The 17649-nt window shown below is 38.5% G+C and overlaps 1 protein-coding gene across 1 annotated transcript in view; it reads right to left on the bottom strand.

Annotated features, from left to right (window-relative positions):
• The window catches only part of LOC115211065 (protein mono-ADP-ribosyltransferase PARP14-like), a 554188-nt gene that overhangs the window by 198012 nt on the left and 338527 nt on the right, over positions 1-17649 (bottom strand). Inside the window, exons 6-9 of the mRNA XM_036508627.1 lie at positions 12802-12856; positions 6165-6301; positions 5660-5887; positions 4824-5048 (exon numbers count right to left, since the gene is read on the bottom strand). Coding sequence (XP_036364520.1) covers positions 4824-5048; positions 5660-5887; positions 6165-6301; positions 12802-12856 — 645 coding nt within the window. The remainder of the gene's footprint in view (positions 1-4823; positions 5049-5659; positions 5888-6164; positions 6302-12801; positions 12857-17649) is intronic.

The raw sequence follows: 17649 nt of genomic DNA, 5'->3' as shown, positions 1-17649 counted from the left end.
TTGTGACAACACAAATGTGGCCCATATGGCCCTTGGGAGCCCCTCACTCTGACATGCCTGAGCAAGAATGTTAAAACTTAGTGAGCATTCACAACAGAGTTGGAGGTCAAGCTGTACCAAGTGGCATAACTCTGCATGCTTTAGCTTCATTACTCTGGCAACAGTCCAGATATTTATTGATCAGACTGTGAACTTAACGATTTATTTCTCATCAATAACAAACAAACGAGGAAAATTATTTTGTCATTCAGATCAAAGCTATTCCATGTATAACCGTCCATGTCTTCCAGAAGACATGAAACCTGTCTCAATATGGTAATACAGTGGATGCGGCAGAAAAACCTCTCACAATTTACATGGCCACTGATGTAGTGTTAGTGAAGTTAAACATGTGGCAATGGTGTCTTCATGTAGCTGAAGTTGTATTGTTTCTTCTCTCCACTCACCATTCTCATTAAAACTGCTGAGTCTTGTGTTTGCTGTTGAAATGTCTATCAAGAATGTTGAAGTTGAGGTTCTTTGGTGCATCTTGTGTAGCCAAGAATATTTGAGCAACAAAAGCAGAGTACAAGGTAATTATTTTCATATTGTAAGCAAGAAGGAGGAGGTGGAAGAGGTCCAACAATTAGGATCATGGTCATTCTTAAGAGAGATGACAAAGGAAAAGAGAAAAGATTCAAAAAGAAAGAACTTCAAAAACAGTTCTACAGTGGACAGGAATTTCCCCTATTTCTTCATTACAGCATATGGACATAAAGAGTGCCTTTTGGTATAAACACTGCTTCTGTTGCTATTAATTATCTTTAATAAGCCTTCAGGCTATTTGTGACATCAGTGTCTATATATCGTTGACAGGGAGATTTCGCTGTTATGTTGCTACAGGGTGTCTGTCACTGATGAACTTGAGCAGGGCGAAAATACGTGATCTGGCAGTTCTGGTGCCTTTAGCAGATGATTGTTGTCCACCAACAATATGCACCACATCTGCCTAAAAATTGACTTCAGTTTAAATTCAGTTTCACCACTCTGACTCTGAGTCCTCTACTGTTGGCACCTCTGACTCTGACTCTTCTGTATGTAATTAAGTAATTGTGGTCAACCTATCTCATAAAGCATATGCATACACTTGTACTTTGAGTAGGCCTATATGTTATAACTGGTTTATATTAAAGAATGAAGGCATTGTGAGTCAGAGTCGGTATAGTTTTACCGACTCCAACTCCAGCTACCCCTTAATTGTTTCGACTCCATCTCCAACTCCACAACTCTGACACTCTGACTCCAACTCCATGACTCAAACTTCAGCTCTGACTCCACAGTTCTGGTTTATTCAACAAGCACACAGTGTAAATACCATATGCAACATCTTATAGGATTGAGTACTACATACATAAATACAAGAACAGGGAAATAAACATACAAACAATGTCTACTGGCAGTCCCCAAAGTCCATACCCTTCTCACCGTGGTGGGGATGCTGGCAACGGGTAGTGTCAGAGCTATGCCGTTGGGAACTTCAGTTCTTGGTAGGGCCACCCAAGGTGGATTGGTCTGACACAGAGTGGTATTAGGGCCACAACCCGGCAGACGGGGCTCTGGTGAAAATCCTTGGAGTGTCTGTTTCGGCAACCGGTGGCTCCTCGATCATTCTGCCCCTGCATCTGCATACTATCTGCGGCAAACAGGATGTCTCTACATGCAGAATTGTTGGGGACCACTTGTCAAATCCACATATCCCCACGAAACTTCTTCCATGAATCCTCAATGGCGAATACAATGCCTCGAGGGTGGTGGAAGAAGCCAACTCAACCCGTCCAGGGTGAATGTCACCGCAAGTACAAGTAAGTACTGGCAGAGAATGAGCAAATGAAAACATCACGGGATTTAAGGTCAATAACAAAAATAAGCAACAGAAAGACTTCAAAAACTCAGATAATATAAAAGACAGTGGCAATAATATTAAAATGAATCATCAAAAAAGATCCAACAAAATGGATTACCGATTTCACAATGTTCCAGATACTAACAATCAAATGGAACATCATGAAAACAGAATCAAAAAGTCATGAGATAAATATAAAAATTAATAGTACAAATAACTGTACAAGCTGTAGAAAATCCACTTGTCTGCTCATGAACCAATGTGTCCAAAAAAACATAGTATACAAATACACAATCTCCACCTCCCAACATAAATATGTGTACATAGGTGCCATGGAAAACCAATTCAAAGTCAGTTATCACAGCCACACGTTGTCATTCCGAAAAATAAACAGACAACACGCAACTTCACTGGCAGACCTCATATGGGGAATGAAAGAATCATAAATTAAATACAAAATGGAATGGTCAATAATAAAAAATGCACACCTGTGTGGTTCGTTACTTGAGGAAGCATTGAGTATACTGATGAATAATGAGAACCTGGTAAACAAGCATGATGAGAAAATTCCAGGGTATAACCACTGTGCCAAATATGCATTTTCAAGATGGGACAGTGTATAAAAATATCTATAATTTAGTTTCCCCACTCCACCCATTCTTCCCATTCCACATGTGTATGTGTGTGTGTGTATATGTTGGGGTGCCCAAGGATATGCCTATGCGAATGCATATGTGTAGGTAAATGAATGTATAGGTGTGAATGGGATTCTTGATCAGAGAGAGAGAGAGAGAGAGTGTGTGTGTGTGTGTGTGTGTGTGTGTGTGTGTGCGCACATTCACAATCCAGCATTGCCATGGCAGGATTTGAAATCAGAATGCCAAGTACTGAAACGAACACCACAGAAGATCTTCTGTCATTCTTCTACTTCTATGAATCCAACAGAGAAGACGGACATTTTTATGAATTGTGAAGGAATAAAAGGTTAGTATGGCACCAGCAGGATTTGGACTCAGAATGCCAAGGGCTGAAACAAAGATTAGAAGGTTTCCTATCTGACACCTTAACAACTCTGCCAGTTTTGACGACAGCAGACTGTGATTTAAGAGACACTTGGCTGTTATTACTAGCAAGTTAAGGCACAGCATAGAAGCCCCTTAATTGATTCATCCAACTTTGAGAAGAACTGTAAAGAATTGTGGAAAGAGTTTCCAAAGCGTTCCACTTTGAAGAACAGAAATGAAAGAAAACCATCAGTGTTCTGGTGGTGCTATTAACACATTTTTGGTTGGTCAGTAACCAAAATGGAATTGTTGAAGGATGTTGTGGGTAGGTAGTGGTGGTGGTGGAGGTAGCTATACTGAATCCATATCAAGTTACTAAGAATTAAATCATGGAATGGAAGAGTTGAAGAAAACCAAGCTAACCTAAAAGTATGGTAGACAGGGCCATGAGACACATCAAAGATTCCAACATTCCAACTGAAGAATTCTAAGACACCAATATATAAATTTACAGAAGGATTCCATATTTTTGTTTCTATTTCCTGGATAAAACACAGCAGAGGATCATGGACTGGCAACTCAAGCTGGCTGTGGACAAATGTACCACCATGCATTTTGGGAGGAAAAACTCAGCGTCTACTTACTCCCTCCACAACACTAATCTCAAAAAGTCTTCTTGTGAACGTGACCTGGGCATTATTGTCGACAGTGATTTGTGTTGGACAAAACACATTGCTAAAATTGCCAAGAAGGCTGAGGGTGTCTTGGCATCACTCACCAAGTCCTTTGTGAGCCACTCTCCGGCTATCTATCTGCAGCTTTATATAGCTATGGTGTGGCCTCAACTGGAATTTGCATCACTGGTCTGGAACCCCTATCTTTCTCAGGATATTAATCGTCTGGAAACCATTCAGTGACGTGCAACTAAGAGAATACCCTCCATCAGGCATTTGCCATATTCTGAATGCCTTACTTCCCTGGGCATGGATACATTGAAACTCCGATGTCTGGCAGCTGACTTGGTAGACACTCATAAAATTATTAACCATCTTACAAACAATAACTCTGAGCACCTTTTCAAACTCCACCTGTCTAACACCCGTGGACATGTTTACAAAGTCAGAAAACAGCACAGCTCCTTCCATGACTTTCGGAAACATTTTTTCACGCTGAGAGTTGCTGAAGCATGGAACAAACTGCCGGCATCAGTTGTTAGTTGTTGGAGCACTGCATCCTTCAAAACTTCCATGCTTCCTCAGATTTGCCAACACTACACCTGATTTTTCTCCCCTCCATACACACGCGAGCATGTATCTGACTCATACACTGTTCACTTCCCAGACATTTGTACATTACTGCAGATGCTTTATACACACTTTTGACAAGTTGTGGTGCACCTGAGCACTGTATACAATAATTTCATTATTATTCATTTACTCTTTTTACTCTTTACTCATTTACTTGTTTCAGTCATTTGACTGCGGCCATGCTGGAGCACCGCCTTTAGTCGAGTAACTCGATCCCGGGTCTTATTCTTTTTTTGTAAGCCCAGTACTTATTCTATCGGTCTCTTTTTGCCGAACCGCTAAGTGACGGGGACGTAAACACACCAGCATCAGTTGTCAAGCAATGCTAGAGGGACAAACACAGACACACAAACACACACACGCATATATATATATACATGTATACGACAGGCTTCTTTCAGTTTCCGTCTACCAAATCCACTCACAAGGCATTGGTTGGCCCGGGGCTATAGCAGAAGACACTTGCCCAAGATGCCACGCAGTGGGATTGATCCCGGAACCATGTGGTTGGTTAGCAAGCTACTTACCACACAGCCGCTCCTGCACCTATTTAATGTAGAATTTTTTTTTTTTTTTGTAAATTCCAAAAATATCAACTTAAAACAACAAATGGAAAATAAACAAACCAACCTTTACTATCTCTGTGTGTTTTGGAAAAACAAAGTAAACATCTTTGATGCAGCTTGAATTTTGATCTGAGTAGTTTTTCACGGCTTCATACATAGTTCTGGGTAGGTTTTCAATGGGATAATTCAATGTTCCAGCTCCTAGTATAGGAAATGCAAGGCTTTTTGTTCCCATTCTCTCAGCAGCTTCCAGACAAGTGGTTATTATTCGAGTCAAGTTTGCCAGAATCTAATAAAAAATAATTGTTTAGTAATTGATAATGAACATTTTATTAAATTATTTTCTTATTACAGGAAGAAACCATTAAGTTGTAATAAATATATCCTCCTCTCACAACTCCTCTCACTCCTACCACTTCTAAACACAACTGTCATTCCTATCACTCTTTAGTCCTGCAAGGGACAAGGCAACCTCACTCATGAAGCTGCTACAATAAAACAGACCCAATCCACCGTGTAAAATGGTTGGTGAATGAAGAGAGACAATGCAGACCCAAGAGGAGTCTTTAGTGTTGTCGAGGACATGACAACCTCTCTAGTGCTCGTGCCATGACAGAGAAAAACTCACCAATACAGAGAGTAAAACACAGAAATATGTTTTAATATAGTCTTATTTATCAGTCACATAACTGTTGTTAGGCCATGAGGCTTTTTTCCTTCTATTTATATATAAAAGTGTCCTGTTCATCGATATCTTCTGCTTCCTTCCAATGGTAACTTGGAAGAACAAATATTAAACAGGATGCTGACATTTGCTTTATGATTCTCACACAACATGCATAAGGTTCTCTTCAAACATTAACTCTTTCAATAAATCAATATCATATGATTGATACTTACTGAATCAGAGGAATTTTCATCCCAGGGAGGTAATGCCAGATGAAATACATTCTTACATTTGAGGTTATATCCTTTAGTGATGGCTATTTCAGATGTAGAAATACCTTGAGGATATTTCTGGTTACATTCATCTTGTATCTCTGAACCAGCAGCAAAGAGAATATATTTGGAGAAAGAACCCTTTTGAAGCTGGAGTTCTTTATTGGTGCTGTTAACGATGACATCAACCTACAAAAGTAATTAATGGTAAACAACTAAGGAACAGTCCATGGAGAGAAGAGAGATACATTGTTGCAGTTGATATTGTTGTTAAGAAAAGCTCTACAGAATGGCTGTAGTAAGTTTGAGGTTGTTAAAATTAGCAAACGATATACTCAAGATATCAGATGTGAAGGAAATAAAATGTTTGAGTTTGACTGAGAAAATGTTTTAATTAACTTTAACGATTCCTCATTTGAAAATGAAATAACAATTAAATCTATGTTACTTGAATCTATTTACTCACAGATGCATTAGAAATTGAATCAATTATTTGGTTTATTTTGATGTCATCATATTCTTGAGATATCACATTACTTCTGGGTTCCACAGAAGAGGGTTCCTGTTGTGAAGACAGAAGGGGTGGGCTTGATGATGTGGTGTCTGAAAAGAAAATATTAATGTGTGTGTATAGTGTATACACACACACCCACACATGTGCTGTTAACAATGACATCAACCTACAAAAGTAATTAATGGTAAACAGCTAAGGAACATTCCATGGAGAGAAGAGAGATACATTGTTGCAGTTGATATTGTTGTTAAGAAAGGCTCTACAGAATGGCTGTAGTAAGTTTGAGGTTGTTAAAGTTAGCAAAAGATATACTCACGATATCAGATGTGAAGGAAATAAAATGTTTGAGTTAGATTGAGAAAATGTTTTAATTAACTGTAATGATTCCTTATTTGGAAATGAAATAACATGAAAATATAAATATGGACCCACTCTTTACTTTGCGATGATGTTAATTAGCATGGCTGGTTACAATTTGTTTCACAAAGATCACATTTGCCATTTTAGGAGTAATGTGAGGGTCTACATTCAGTCAAACTTTTCAATAATTCCTTCTGAGAATTTGAACCAATCACAGCAAAAGGTATTCTTTTGTGAAATATGCATAAGCATGTCAACACTGCTACATGGAGTTGTCTACTGCTCACCAAATTACCAACACAACACAGATTTTTGACATCCTCAGAGCTGCATCTAAGAAAGCAGCCATTTATGTTTTCCTTGCTAGTGATTTCAGCAACCCTCAGATTAATTGGGAAACCTTTTGTTGGCCACTAAGTGCTCAAGATTTCCTTGATGTAGTGCTGGACTCAAACTAGTTCCAAGTAGTCATCTCCTCCGCAAAATGTAGCAACACTTTAAATCTGCTCTTGACCCCCTACTCCTGAAATGGTTATGAGCGTCACTGCTGAGAAACCTTTTGGTGACTCCGATTATGCTATGATCATTACCAATCTGTCTCTTATGGGCAGAAACAAGAATATCACCTCTACCAATCTCATTGTTTTGACTGAAACAAACAAACATGGAACTGTTACCATGATGAGTTTCGACACCCAAACTGGTTTGAATTTTATGATTCTGAAGATGTCAATACTGCACTTCAGAACATCCCCAGTTTAATTCTGGGCCACACATGAAGCATCAATACCACAGGAATGTTTTTAAAATCCCAAAAGTACAATTTGGGGGACTGCAACAGTTCAACTTGTCAGGAAAAAATGTGATGATTCTGAAAAAGAATATAGACTGCATAAAACAGATGAGAATAGAAGAAGGCTCCATAGATCATCCAACTATTCCAAGCGAATGACAAACAAGGCAGTGCCTGATTTTGAACAATGGATAGCAACCAGCCCTGACAGCAAAGTGGTCTGTAAATATGTATGTTCGAAGCAGAGGCCCCACTCTCCAGGAGGGCCTCTTTATAATCCCCCCCCACACACACACACAAGTCAGATTATTGATGAACTGAAAGAATGTGCAGAACTTATTGCTGAGTGATTTGCTGGCAATTTTACTGTTGAAAATCTAAATGTACCATCTTCTCTACCTCTAGCATCAGACTGTATAACATCATTGAAATTTACACTTGCAATGCTGTGATGCCACCTCAAGAATAAGCACACCTGTGCCTCTCCTGGTCTTGAAGGTGTTACTTACCTGCTTCTCAAACATGACAGGTTCTTCCTTTTGCACCTGTTTTCTTTCTTCTTCCAACTTTATCTTAATGTCGTAAAAATATCGTAAAAACTATGTATGTACAAACTACCGTTGTATAACATGGTCATACTACATGCTAAGTTCAGCTTAACGTCACAAGGCTCGGCAAAAATATCTTCATTTCCACCTACTTGCTGCTTCTTTTAAAATATAAAATTGTTATTGAATTGTAATAAAGTTACCACCACCACAAGAAAAATTAAGCTATAAATCATCCAAATTATAGGATTAAGAAATAGATTTAGAACTTATAATGTTTTACTAGACTAGAATAAATATCCAAATCTAAAAAATAAAACTTGTAGGAATTCACCTAAAAAATTAAAAACAAAATATAATAGTGATGTAGATAAACAAAAACAAAAACCAATGAGAGAGGAACCAACTTAAGTAGTAACTACAAAGGGTGAAACAGTGATTGTCAGACTCTCAATTACCATTATTTACTTCATTTACATTTGACTGATATTTGTCCTCATCTTGTTTGTTGTTAACACATTTTGGCTGATGTACTCACCAAGATGAGGACAAATATCAGTCAAATGTAAATAAAGTAAATAATGTATGTAATTCCTCATCTCTCAAATATAGAAATGTAGTCTCAATTACGAGTTAATCAGAAATAAAACCAGATAAAATAAAACATCCATAATAAACATCTTTATTTAAAATTTTTAAACACATTTATTCCTATGAACACAGAAAAAAATCCTTTCAGATTTAGAGTTTAGCGATTTTCTTCTAGAAAACAGAATCAAAAATAATTCCTGAGAAGAAAGATAGCAGAATCTATTACCAGTCTTATAGGCCAGAGCCATCCCTAAAATCTTCCATTCAATAAAGAACATTATATAATTATCTTTAAGATTCCAGCAGAAATTACTAAGACTAGTAGATGAAGCCCAATTACTGCTCCTAAAGGAATGGTAATGATTCAAAACCCTTTTCTTAATATAATTAGCAGAAGAATCAATATAAAAGTAATCATTACTCTCACAAATCACTTTAGCTTGATAAACTACTTCTTTACATTTAAAAAAGATTCCTAAACTTTGGGTTAAACATTTAAAGATCATCTACATTCTTTTTTCTTTTCCATGTACTTTACTTATATATATATATATATATATATATAGGACAAGGTGGTCAAGCATGACCTTCGTACATTGAGCCTCACAGAGGCTATGACAAAAGACCAAGACCTCTGGAGATATGCTATGACTTCGAAGATCCGACAAATGAAGTGAGTTCATTGCTTGCAGGGCGGCCTGCTGCGCTTGAGGAGACCTATTGTGTCAAGTTCAACAACATAAAAATAAAAATCGTATGGCTATTATAGTTGTGATAACCATGCCGGTGGCATGTAGGGCCTCACAGAGGAAATGACGAAGAACGAGACCCTTGAGATATGCTGTGATTGTGAAGACCCGACAAATGAAGTGAGTTCATGGCTCGCACGACGGCCTGCTGTGCTAACCTTGGATCATAAAGTGACCTGCTGTTCTTGAGGAGACCTATTGAGTCAAGTATGTCAACACCAACGTCAATATAAAATCAAATGGAAATTGTGGTGAAGACACCCGTGTCGGTGACACGTAAAAGCCCCAACCAATCGTGGCCATTTGCCAGCCTGCTCTGGCCCCTGTGCTGGTGGCACTTAAAAAACACCCACTACATTCACGGAGTGGTTGGTGTTAGGAAGGACATCCAGCTGTAGAAACACTGCCAGATCAGACCAGAGCCTCAGCCTCCATGGCTTACCAGACCCCGGTCGAACCATCCAACACATGCTAGCATGGGAAACGGACGTTAAATGATGATGATGATGATATACACACACACACACACACATATATATATATACCATCATCATCATTTAATGTCCATATTCCATGGTGGCAAAAGTTGAACAAAATCATAGTAACAGTATTGTGCATATTCCTGTCAATGCTGTTCCTCACACCCACATCTGCCCCTGTGCAACATCTCCCTCACCACATCTCATCTTCCTAACACCCATCCCTCCATTACTCTTCTAACTATGGCCCTACTTTGCTGCTGTAACCATTTGAGAGTAGAATCCATTATTAATACTCCCTCTAATTTTCTGGCCCCACTCACTACAGCCACCCCCATGTATCTCTGACTCCCATCTCTTTCATACTTCATCATCTTTGCTTTCCCTCTGCTGTCAGATCCTGGTCATCATCTCTCTACCTCCTCATCTATCAACAGATTGATGGTTCTGCTGCTCTCCACCCTTCCTATGCTGCTTCTTGTCACCTCCTCCTTTCCGAGCCCCGTCAGTCTCTCGACTCCACCTCAAACCATTGTTCCTCACTCCCTACATCCACCTCAAGCCCCATCTCTAACCTCTGCCATTCTCATCTCACACTCTGATGCCATTACCCTCCCATTCCTTCTTTCCTCATCCACAGTTTCCCTTCTACTCCCCTTCTTGTAACTTGGAACTATGCTCTGCCACCCTATTACCACCATCTTTTTCCCTTCTAGATACTGTCATGCACCCTTGCATAAATGAGGAGGCCATGAGTCTCCCCTATATCCAGACAACTATGCTTGACCCTCTGGCAAACTTTAGGCTTTCTACCCCTGGCATCAAGGCACCTCCCCAACCCAATTCCATTGCGGGTTCTTATCCTTTTCTATTCTTTGCTTTGTTTTGCAAGATACTTGGTGACCTCACCAGTGCTGGTGCCATGAGAAAAGCACACTGTAAAATGGTTGGCAATATGAAGGGCAACCAGCTAGCCATAGAAACCATGCCAAAGCTGAGCGTGGAGCCTAAAACAGATCTGGTGGTCACCAGATCCTGTCAAACTGTGTAACCCATGCCAGAATAAATGATGGACATTAAATGAGGATGAGGATAATGATACAGTCCGTGAGTCTGTAAGTCAGAAAAGCACGCACTCGTACATTTTTCAACAGAGTGAGTATATTACTTACTTGTACTTGTGGCGACATTCACCCTGGGTGGGTTGTGTCGGCTTCTTCTACTCATGGAAGAAGTTTCGTGGGGATATGTGAATTTCACAAGCGGTCCCCAACAATCCCGCATGTGGAGACGTCCTGTTTGCCGCAGATTGTCCGCAGACGCAGAGACAGAACGACCGAGGAACCGCCGGTTACTGAAGCATACACTGCGAGGATTTTCACCAGAGCCCCGTCTGCCGGGTTGTGGCCCTAATACCACTCGGTGTCAGACCAATCCGCCTTGGGTGGCCCTACCAGGAACCGAAGTTCCCGACGGCATAGCTCTGACACCACCCGTTGTCAGTGTCCCCACCATGGAATGGGCATATTAAGCGTAAACTATTCAGTATTATAAATCTATTTCAACCATTCTTACAAAGTTGTTTTGCACCTGATATTGGGTAATTAGGTGATTATCTAAGACTGTGCTCATCAGAGTGGTTGGTATGGAAAAGTTGCAGTAGCTTTCTGTCAGCAAGTTCCACATCTGGTTTGTGGAAGCTGTGAAAATAGTGCATTCCATTTTAATGAATGATCTGTGCATGTGGGGAGTGTCAGTGCAATAAGAGAGTCAAATCCAAGATCTCCTGGTCAAAAACAACACACCATTTGTTTGACAGGACTCCTACACTCCTGACTTGATGCTGCATGGATATATTGGGTCATCCCATAAGTAATGTGATTTTGTTCAATTGCATGAACTAAAAGTTAGAGTAGGACAGGATAAACTACCTGCATCAACATGCTATTAAAGCAGGTAATAATTTTACCTTGTCCTTATTCTTAGTGCGAGTTTTGAAGAGTGCAGTTCGATTTTAACAGTTATTTTTTAAAAGCTATAATAGAAGTGACAAAAGAGCATATTCGGTATATTTTGCTTTATGAGTTCAATAAAGGCAACAATTCAACAGAAAGTGTGAAGAACATTAATGCAGTATATGGGGATCAGACAATAAGCATACGTCAGTGTCAATGGTGGTTACAGAAATTCTGAGCCGGAACCTACAGCCTAGAAGATGAGCCCCATCCTGGAAGATCTGTAGAGCTCAATGAGGACGTCCTGCAAACCCTGGTGGAACAAAATCCCATCGTAACTGTTGAAGAACTAGCAGAGAAGCTTGGATTTGGTCATTCAACCATTCATAGACACCTGTGCTAGAAGAAAAACAACCATCTTTGGTTTCAAGACAAAAGGTGTTCTTCCATTAGGATAATGCCTAGCCACATACACTGGAGCAGTTTGAATGGGAAACAATGCCCCACCCACCATATTCACCAAACATTGCCCCATCTGATAATCATTTATTCCACAATCTTCAAAATCATTTGGATGGAAAAAATATGAATTCTGTAGGCAACGTCAGAACAGTACCGAAGGAGTATTTTTCTTCACAGACAAGTGAATTTTGAAAGTGGGGGCCTTACAAGTCTACCAGATAGATGGAAGAGCCTTGTAGGAAATAAAGGAGAGTATATTTTAGATTAAAAATGAACTTTGTTTCTCTTCATTTTGAAAAATAAAAGAAGTATAAAAGAATGCACTGTTTATGGGATGACCAAATATATTACGTGGCCAATAATCCTCAACCAGGACATTACAACTGTATCTCATTCTTCAAATGATTCAATTCTGTATATACACATATATTTACTAAATTGCTGACGCTTATCAATGGTTTCTCTCATTGTTTTGATAATGTCATTTTCTATCATTAAAAACCTGTTGGCATTTTTGGTGATATGTGTATGCTGGTGATAATAATGAAGTGAAATGTAGTGAAAGGATGACAATAACGATGATGTGTGATGTTTAACAGAGAAGACACAACAAAGCACCATGATGTTTGATATTAATGAACAATTCGTTTACTTTTAGAATGAAATCCTTCATTTTTCTGTCTCCTTTGGATACATTGATCGAATGCCTGTTAAAACAAAAAACAATCAGAATTATTTTTATGCTTAATTTTTTCATTTTTGCAAATAGAAGAGATTTAATATAACAAAAGCATGACAAAATATTTGAAATATTTAATGGTTCATTTCTAATCAGTAACAAACAAGAGGGGAAAATTACTTTGTCATTCAGATCAAAGTTATTCTGTGTATGGCCTGCCTGTCTTCTGAGAGACATGAAACCTATGTCAATATGGTATTATAGTGAATGCAGCAGAAAAAACTCCCACACTTTACATGGCCACTGATGTGATGTTAGTGAAGTTAAACATGTGGCAATGGTGTCTTCATGTAGCTGAAGTTGTATTGTTTCTTCTCTCCACTCACCATTCTGATTAAAACTGCTGAGTCTTGTGTTTTCTGTTGAAATGTCTATCAAGAATGTTGAAGTTGAGGTTCTTTGGTGCATCTTGTGTAGCCAAGAATATTTGAGCAACAAAAGCAGCGTACAAGGTAATTATTTTTTGATATTATAAGCAAGAAGGAGGAGGTGGAGGAGGTCCAACAATTAGGATCATGGTCATTCATAAGAGAGATGACAAAGGAAAAGAAAGAACTTCACAAACAGTTCTACAGTGGACAGGAATTTCCCCTATTTCTTCATTACAGCATATGGACATAAAGAATGCCTTTTGGTATTAACGCTGCTTCTGTTGCTATTAATTATCTTTAATAAGCCTTCAGGCTATTTGTGACATCAGTGTCTATATATCGTTGACACGGAGATTTGGCTGTTATGTTGCTACAGGGTGTCTGTCACTGATGAACCTGAGCAGAGCGAAAATACGTGATCTGGCAGTTCTGGTGCCTGTAGCAGATGATTGTTGTCTACCAACAATGTAAATTTGCATGCATTTATGGACCGTACGTCCATATGAGAGGTCCTCTCAAGGTAATTAAGGTAGTACTTGATGTTCTAACACAACATCCACATTTAGTTGGATATAAAGATTGCCTCTTGGTATTAATACTGCTTCTGTTGCTATTACTTTTAATTTCCTTGGTTTAGGTTCAGTCTCACTGTATGGCACCTTGGGCAAGTCTCTTTAAACAAAGAAAGCTCAGTGAGTGGTCTGGTAGGTAGAAAAGGAAAGAAGCCAATCTACCACTGTTTTCACCTCAAACTTTCCCCACCACCATCATCATCCCTAATTAACATCCATTTCCCATGGGTTAGGTAATTTAAATGTGACTGAAAAACTGGAATGTTATGCCAGATTCCAGTCTCATCTGTTTTGACTTGGTTTCTACAGCTGGATGCTTTTCCTAATGCCAACCACTTTGCAGAGTATATTGTGTACCTTTTACATTCCCCCATCATTGGCAATAACCATGATTCACTTAGCTTGACATGTCTTCTCAAATATAGCAAATCAGCTGAAATCCTTGATCCCTTTCATCCACCATGTAGGCCTCCTCCTTAAATTAAGCTATGACTGTAACTCTTTACTATGTGGTTCTTCAAGGTGGTTCTTATGCTATCCCTAATGCATTTGCAATCATTCTTTTCACCTGACTGTTGTTCTCAGGGTTCTGGGTGGGTATGGTCCAGCCACCCCAGCAATTAGTGGTGCTTTTCTTCACTGCTGAGATGATGGTGGGTGGTTTTCCTCTCTGTGACTTGGTGGGACAGAATCCACCAAGGTCATGGTTGTCTAAGGTAGTCAGTCATAGCTTAGTTTAGAGAGAAGAGTCAGTTCCCTCATGTTGACTTCATGGAATTCTACTTCACTCTCACAGATAATCTCGATGTAGAAGATAGTCAAACTCCAATACTCATGTTTATAAATTCACAGGTAGAGTTGTTAGCAGGCTGTTATGTAGACGTGCATGTGTGTGTGAGTGTAGGTAAATGGATATGTAAGCAAACAGATAAATGCATACACACATGCGCACAAACAAACAAAAAGAACACAGCTCAGATAACTGACAGAGTCAACGACTATTGAAAAAGTTGTAAGACGTAACAAAAATTTTAGAAAAAATGAATAAATGAGTGGAAATCGAACCAGTGTGTGTGTGTCAATTAATAAGGTACTTCTCAGACACAACAACATATATATATTTTTATATATAAAAGTGAAGTTGTGTGAGTGTCTGCCTCCTACGATTTAGATTCCTAACTACTCCCACATTTTGAGGTGCAGTTTAACCAAAAGCGGGTATCTTATAGTCGTGATTCATATCGAGCCCTTCTGGGTATTAGCGCGCGTCTACGATGAGTCTATGATTTTAAAAAAATTTACCATCATTTTATCCAATTTTTAATGCATTTTTTTCGCTATTATATAAGGGAAGTAACTCGCTAAAAATGCTTATATAGTTATTTCCCTTACAAACCCGTTTCTGCTTCATTAATAAAGCAAAGTTTTTCAAGAATAATTGAATCCGTTTGAATATGTAATGATGCTTCATCAGATTAACATACCTTCTTACCTATTTGACGAAAAATATCAAATGAAAATATTTATAATTCCTAAATTTTTACAAAAACACTACATAAGGGCAATCTTAGTCATAAATATATGGATAATCTAACTGAAATTTTGTAAATTCATAAATTTAAATCTATAAATATTCCATTCTATAACCGATTTATTTGCACAATACACACTTTCATGTATGCACATATTTATATATACACTTATATATACACACATACACCTATCATTTATGTATACATACACACACAAGAACGTATTCACAGATGCATATACACATACACAAGTTTAGTTATTCATCTCTCTCTCTCTCTCTCTCTCTCTATATATATATATATATATTATATATATATATATATATATAATATATATATATATAATATATATATATATATATACATATATAATACATATATATATATACATATATAATACATATATATATATACATATATATATGCATATATATATATAACATATATATATACATATATATATGCATATATATATACATATATATATATACATATATATATACATATATATATACTATATATATATACATATATATATACATATATACATATATATATATATATATATATGCTGCGACGTCACCTTCAAATAAGCGCAACTATGCCTCCCCTGGTCTTGATGGAGCTACATACCTGCTTCTCAAACGTGGCAGGTACTTCCTTTTACACCAGCTCTCTATTTTCTTCCAGTACTGTCTCAACAATGGTGCTACTCCGGAACAGTGGAAAACTGCCAGTGTCATTCCTCTGTTCAAAAAGGGCGACCGCACATCACCTGTCAACTATCGCCCAGTCAATCTCACTAGCTGTATTGCAAAACTGATGGAATCGTGTGTCAGAGAAACACTCTGGAACTTCTGGAGCTCACACAGTCTCATCCGACCCTCACAATATGAATTTGTCCCTAACTCCAGCTGCAGTGATCAGCTTGTCGAGTTCCTTGAGGACATTACCCAGATCACTGACAGTGGCTCATGGGTGGATGTTGTCTACCTTGACTTTGCTAAGGCTTTCAACTCTGTGCCACACAAAAGGCTTATGGTGAAACTCTCTGCAATGGGTGTGAGTGATGACCTTTTTAACTGGTTGAAATCCTTCATTCTCAACCGAAAGGAGGTAGTCACAGTTCTAGGACAGCATTCTACACCATATGAGATGTCATCGGGTGTACCACAGGGATCTGTCCGTGGTCCCCTCTTGTTTGTGGCATACATTAATGACATAGATGCAAATTTAAAGAATTCCACAGTATTAAAATATGCAGATGACATCAAGCTGTACCTTGAAATCAAGAGGACAGATCCTGTTGTCTACAGCTCTTTCCTGCAATAAGACCTGGACACAATGCAGCAATGGATCACAGACTGGCAACTGAAACTGGCTGTGGACAAGTGTACCACCATGCATTTTGGGAGAAAAAACCCTGCGTCCACATACTCCCTCCACAACACTGATATCAAGAAATCCTTTTGCGAGCGTTACCTAGGCATCACTGTCAGCAGTGATTTGCGTTGGACAAAGCATACCTCTAAAATTGTCAAGAAGGCCGAGGGTGTCTTGGCATCACTCAGCAAGACTTTTGTTAGCCGCTCTCCAGCCATCTATTTAAAACTGTATACAGCTATGGTACGACCACACTTGGAATTCACAACATCAGTTTGGAACCCCTATCTTGCTCAGAACATTGACCTCCTGGAATCTGTTCAGAGACGTGCAACCAAACGCATACCCTCCATCAGACACCTACCATACTCTGGGCGCCTTGTTTCCCTGGGCATGGATTCACTGAAGATCTGGCGTCTGGCGATGGACTTGGTAAACCCCACAAAGTTATCAACCACCTCACCAACAACAACACTGAACACCTTTTTGATCTCCATGTGTCCAACACACGTGGACATGCCTACAAAGTCAGAAAACAACACAGCTCCCATGACTTTCGGAAACATTTCTTCACGCTCAGAGTTGCTGAAGCATGGAATAAACTGCCTGCGTCAGTTGTTGACTGCCATGACACTGCATTCTTTAAGGCCCTCATGCTTCCCGAAATCCGTCGAAACTACACCTGATTATATATACACTTTAGATGAGTTGTAGTGCACCTGAGCACTGTACACAATGCTTATTATATTATTTTATTATATATATATATATATATATATACTTAAATACATATATATATATATAATACATATATATATATATATATACATATATATATATATAATACATATATATATATATATACATATATATATAATAATACATGTATTATAATATATATAT

Source organism: Octopus sinensis, linkage group LG1 (genome assembly GCF_006345805.1).
Source record: "Octopus sinensis linkage group LG1, ASM634580v1, whole genome shotgun sequence".
NCBI lineage: Eukaryota > Metazoa > Mollusca > Cephalopoda > Octopoda > Octopodidae > Octopus > Octopus sinensis.
Note: the sequence above shows the minus strand (reverse complement) of the source record. Positions and strands in the feature narration are given on the sequence as shown.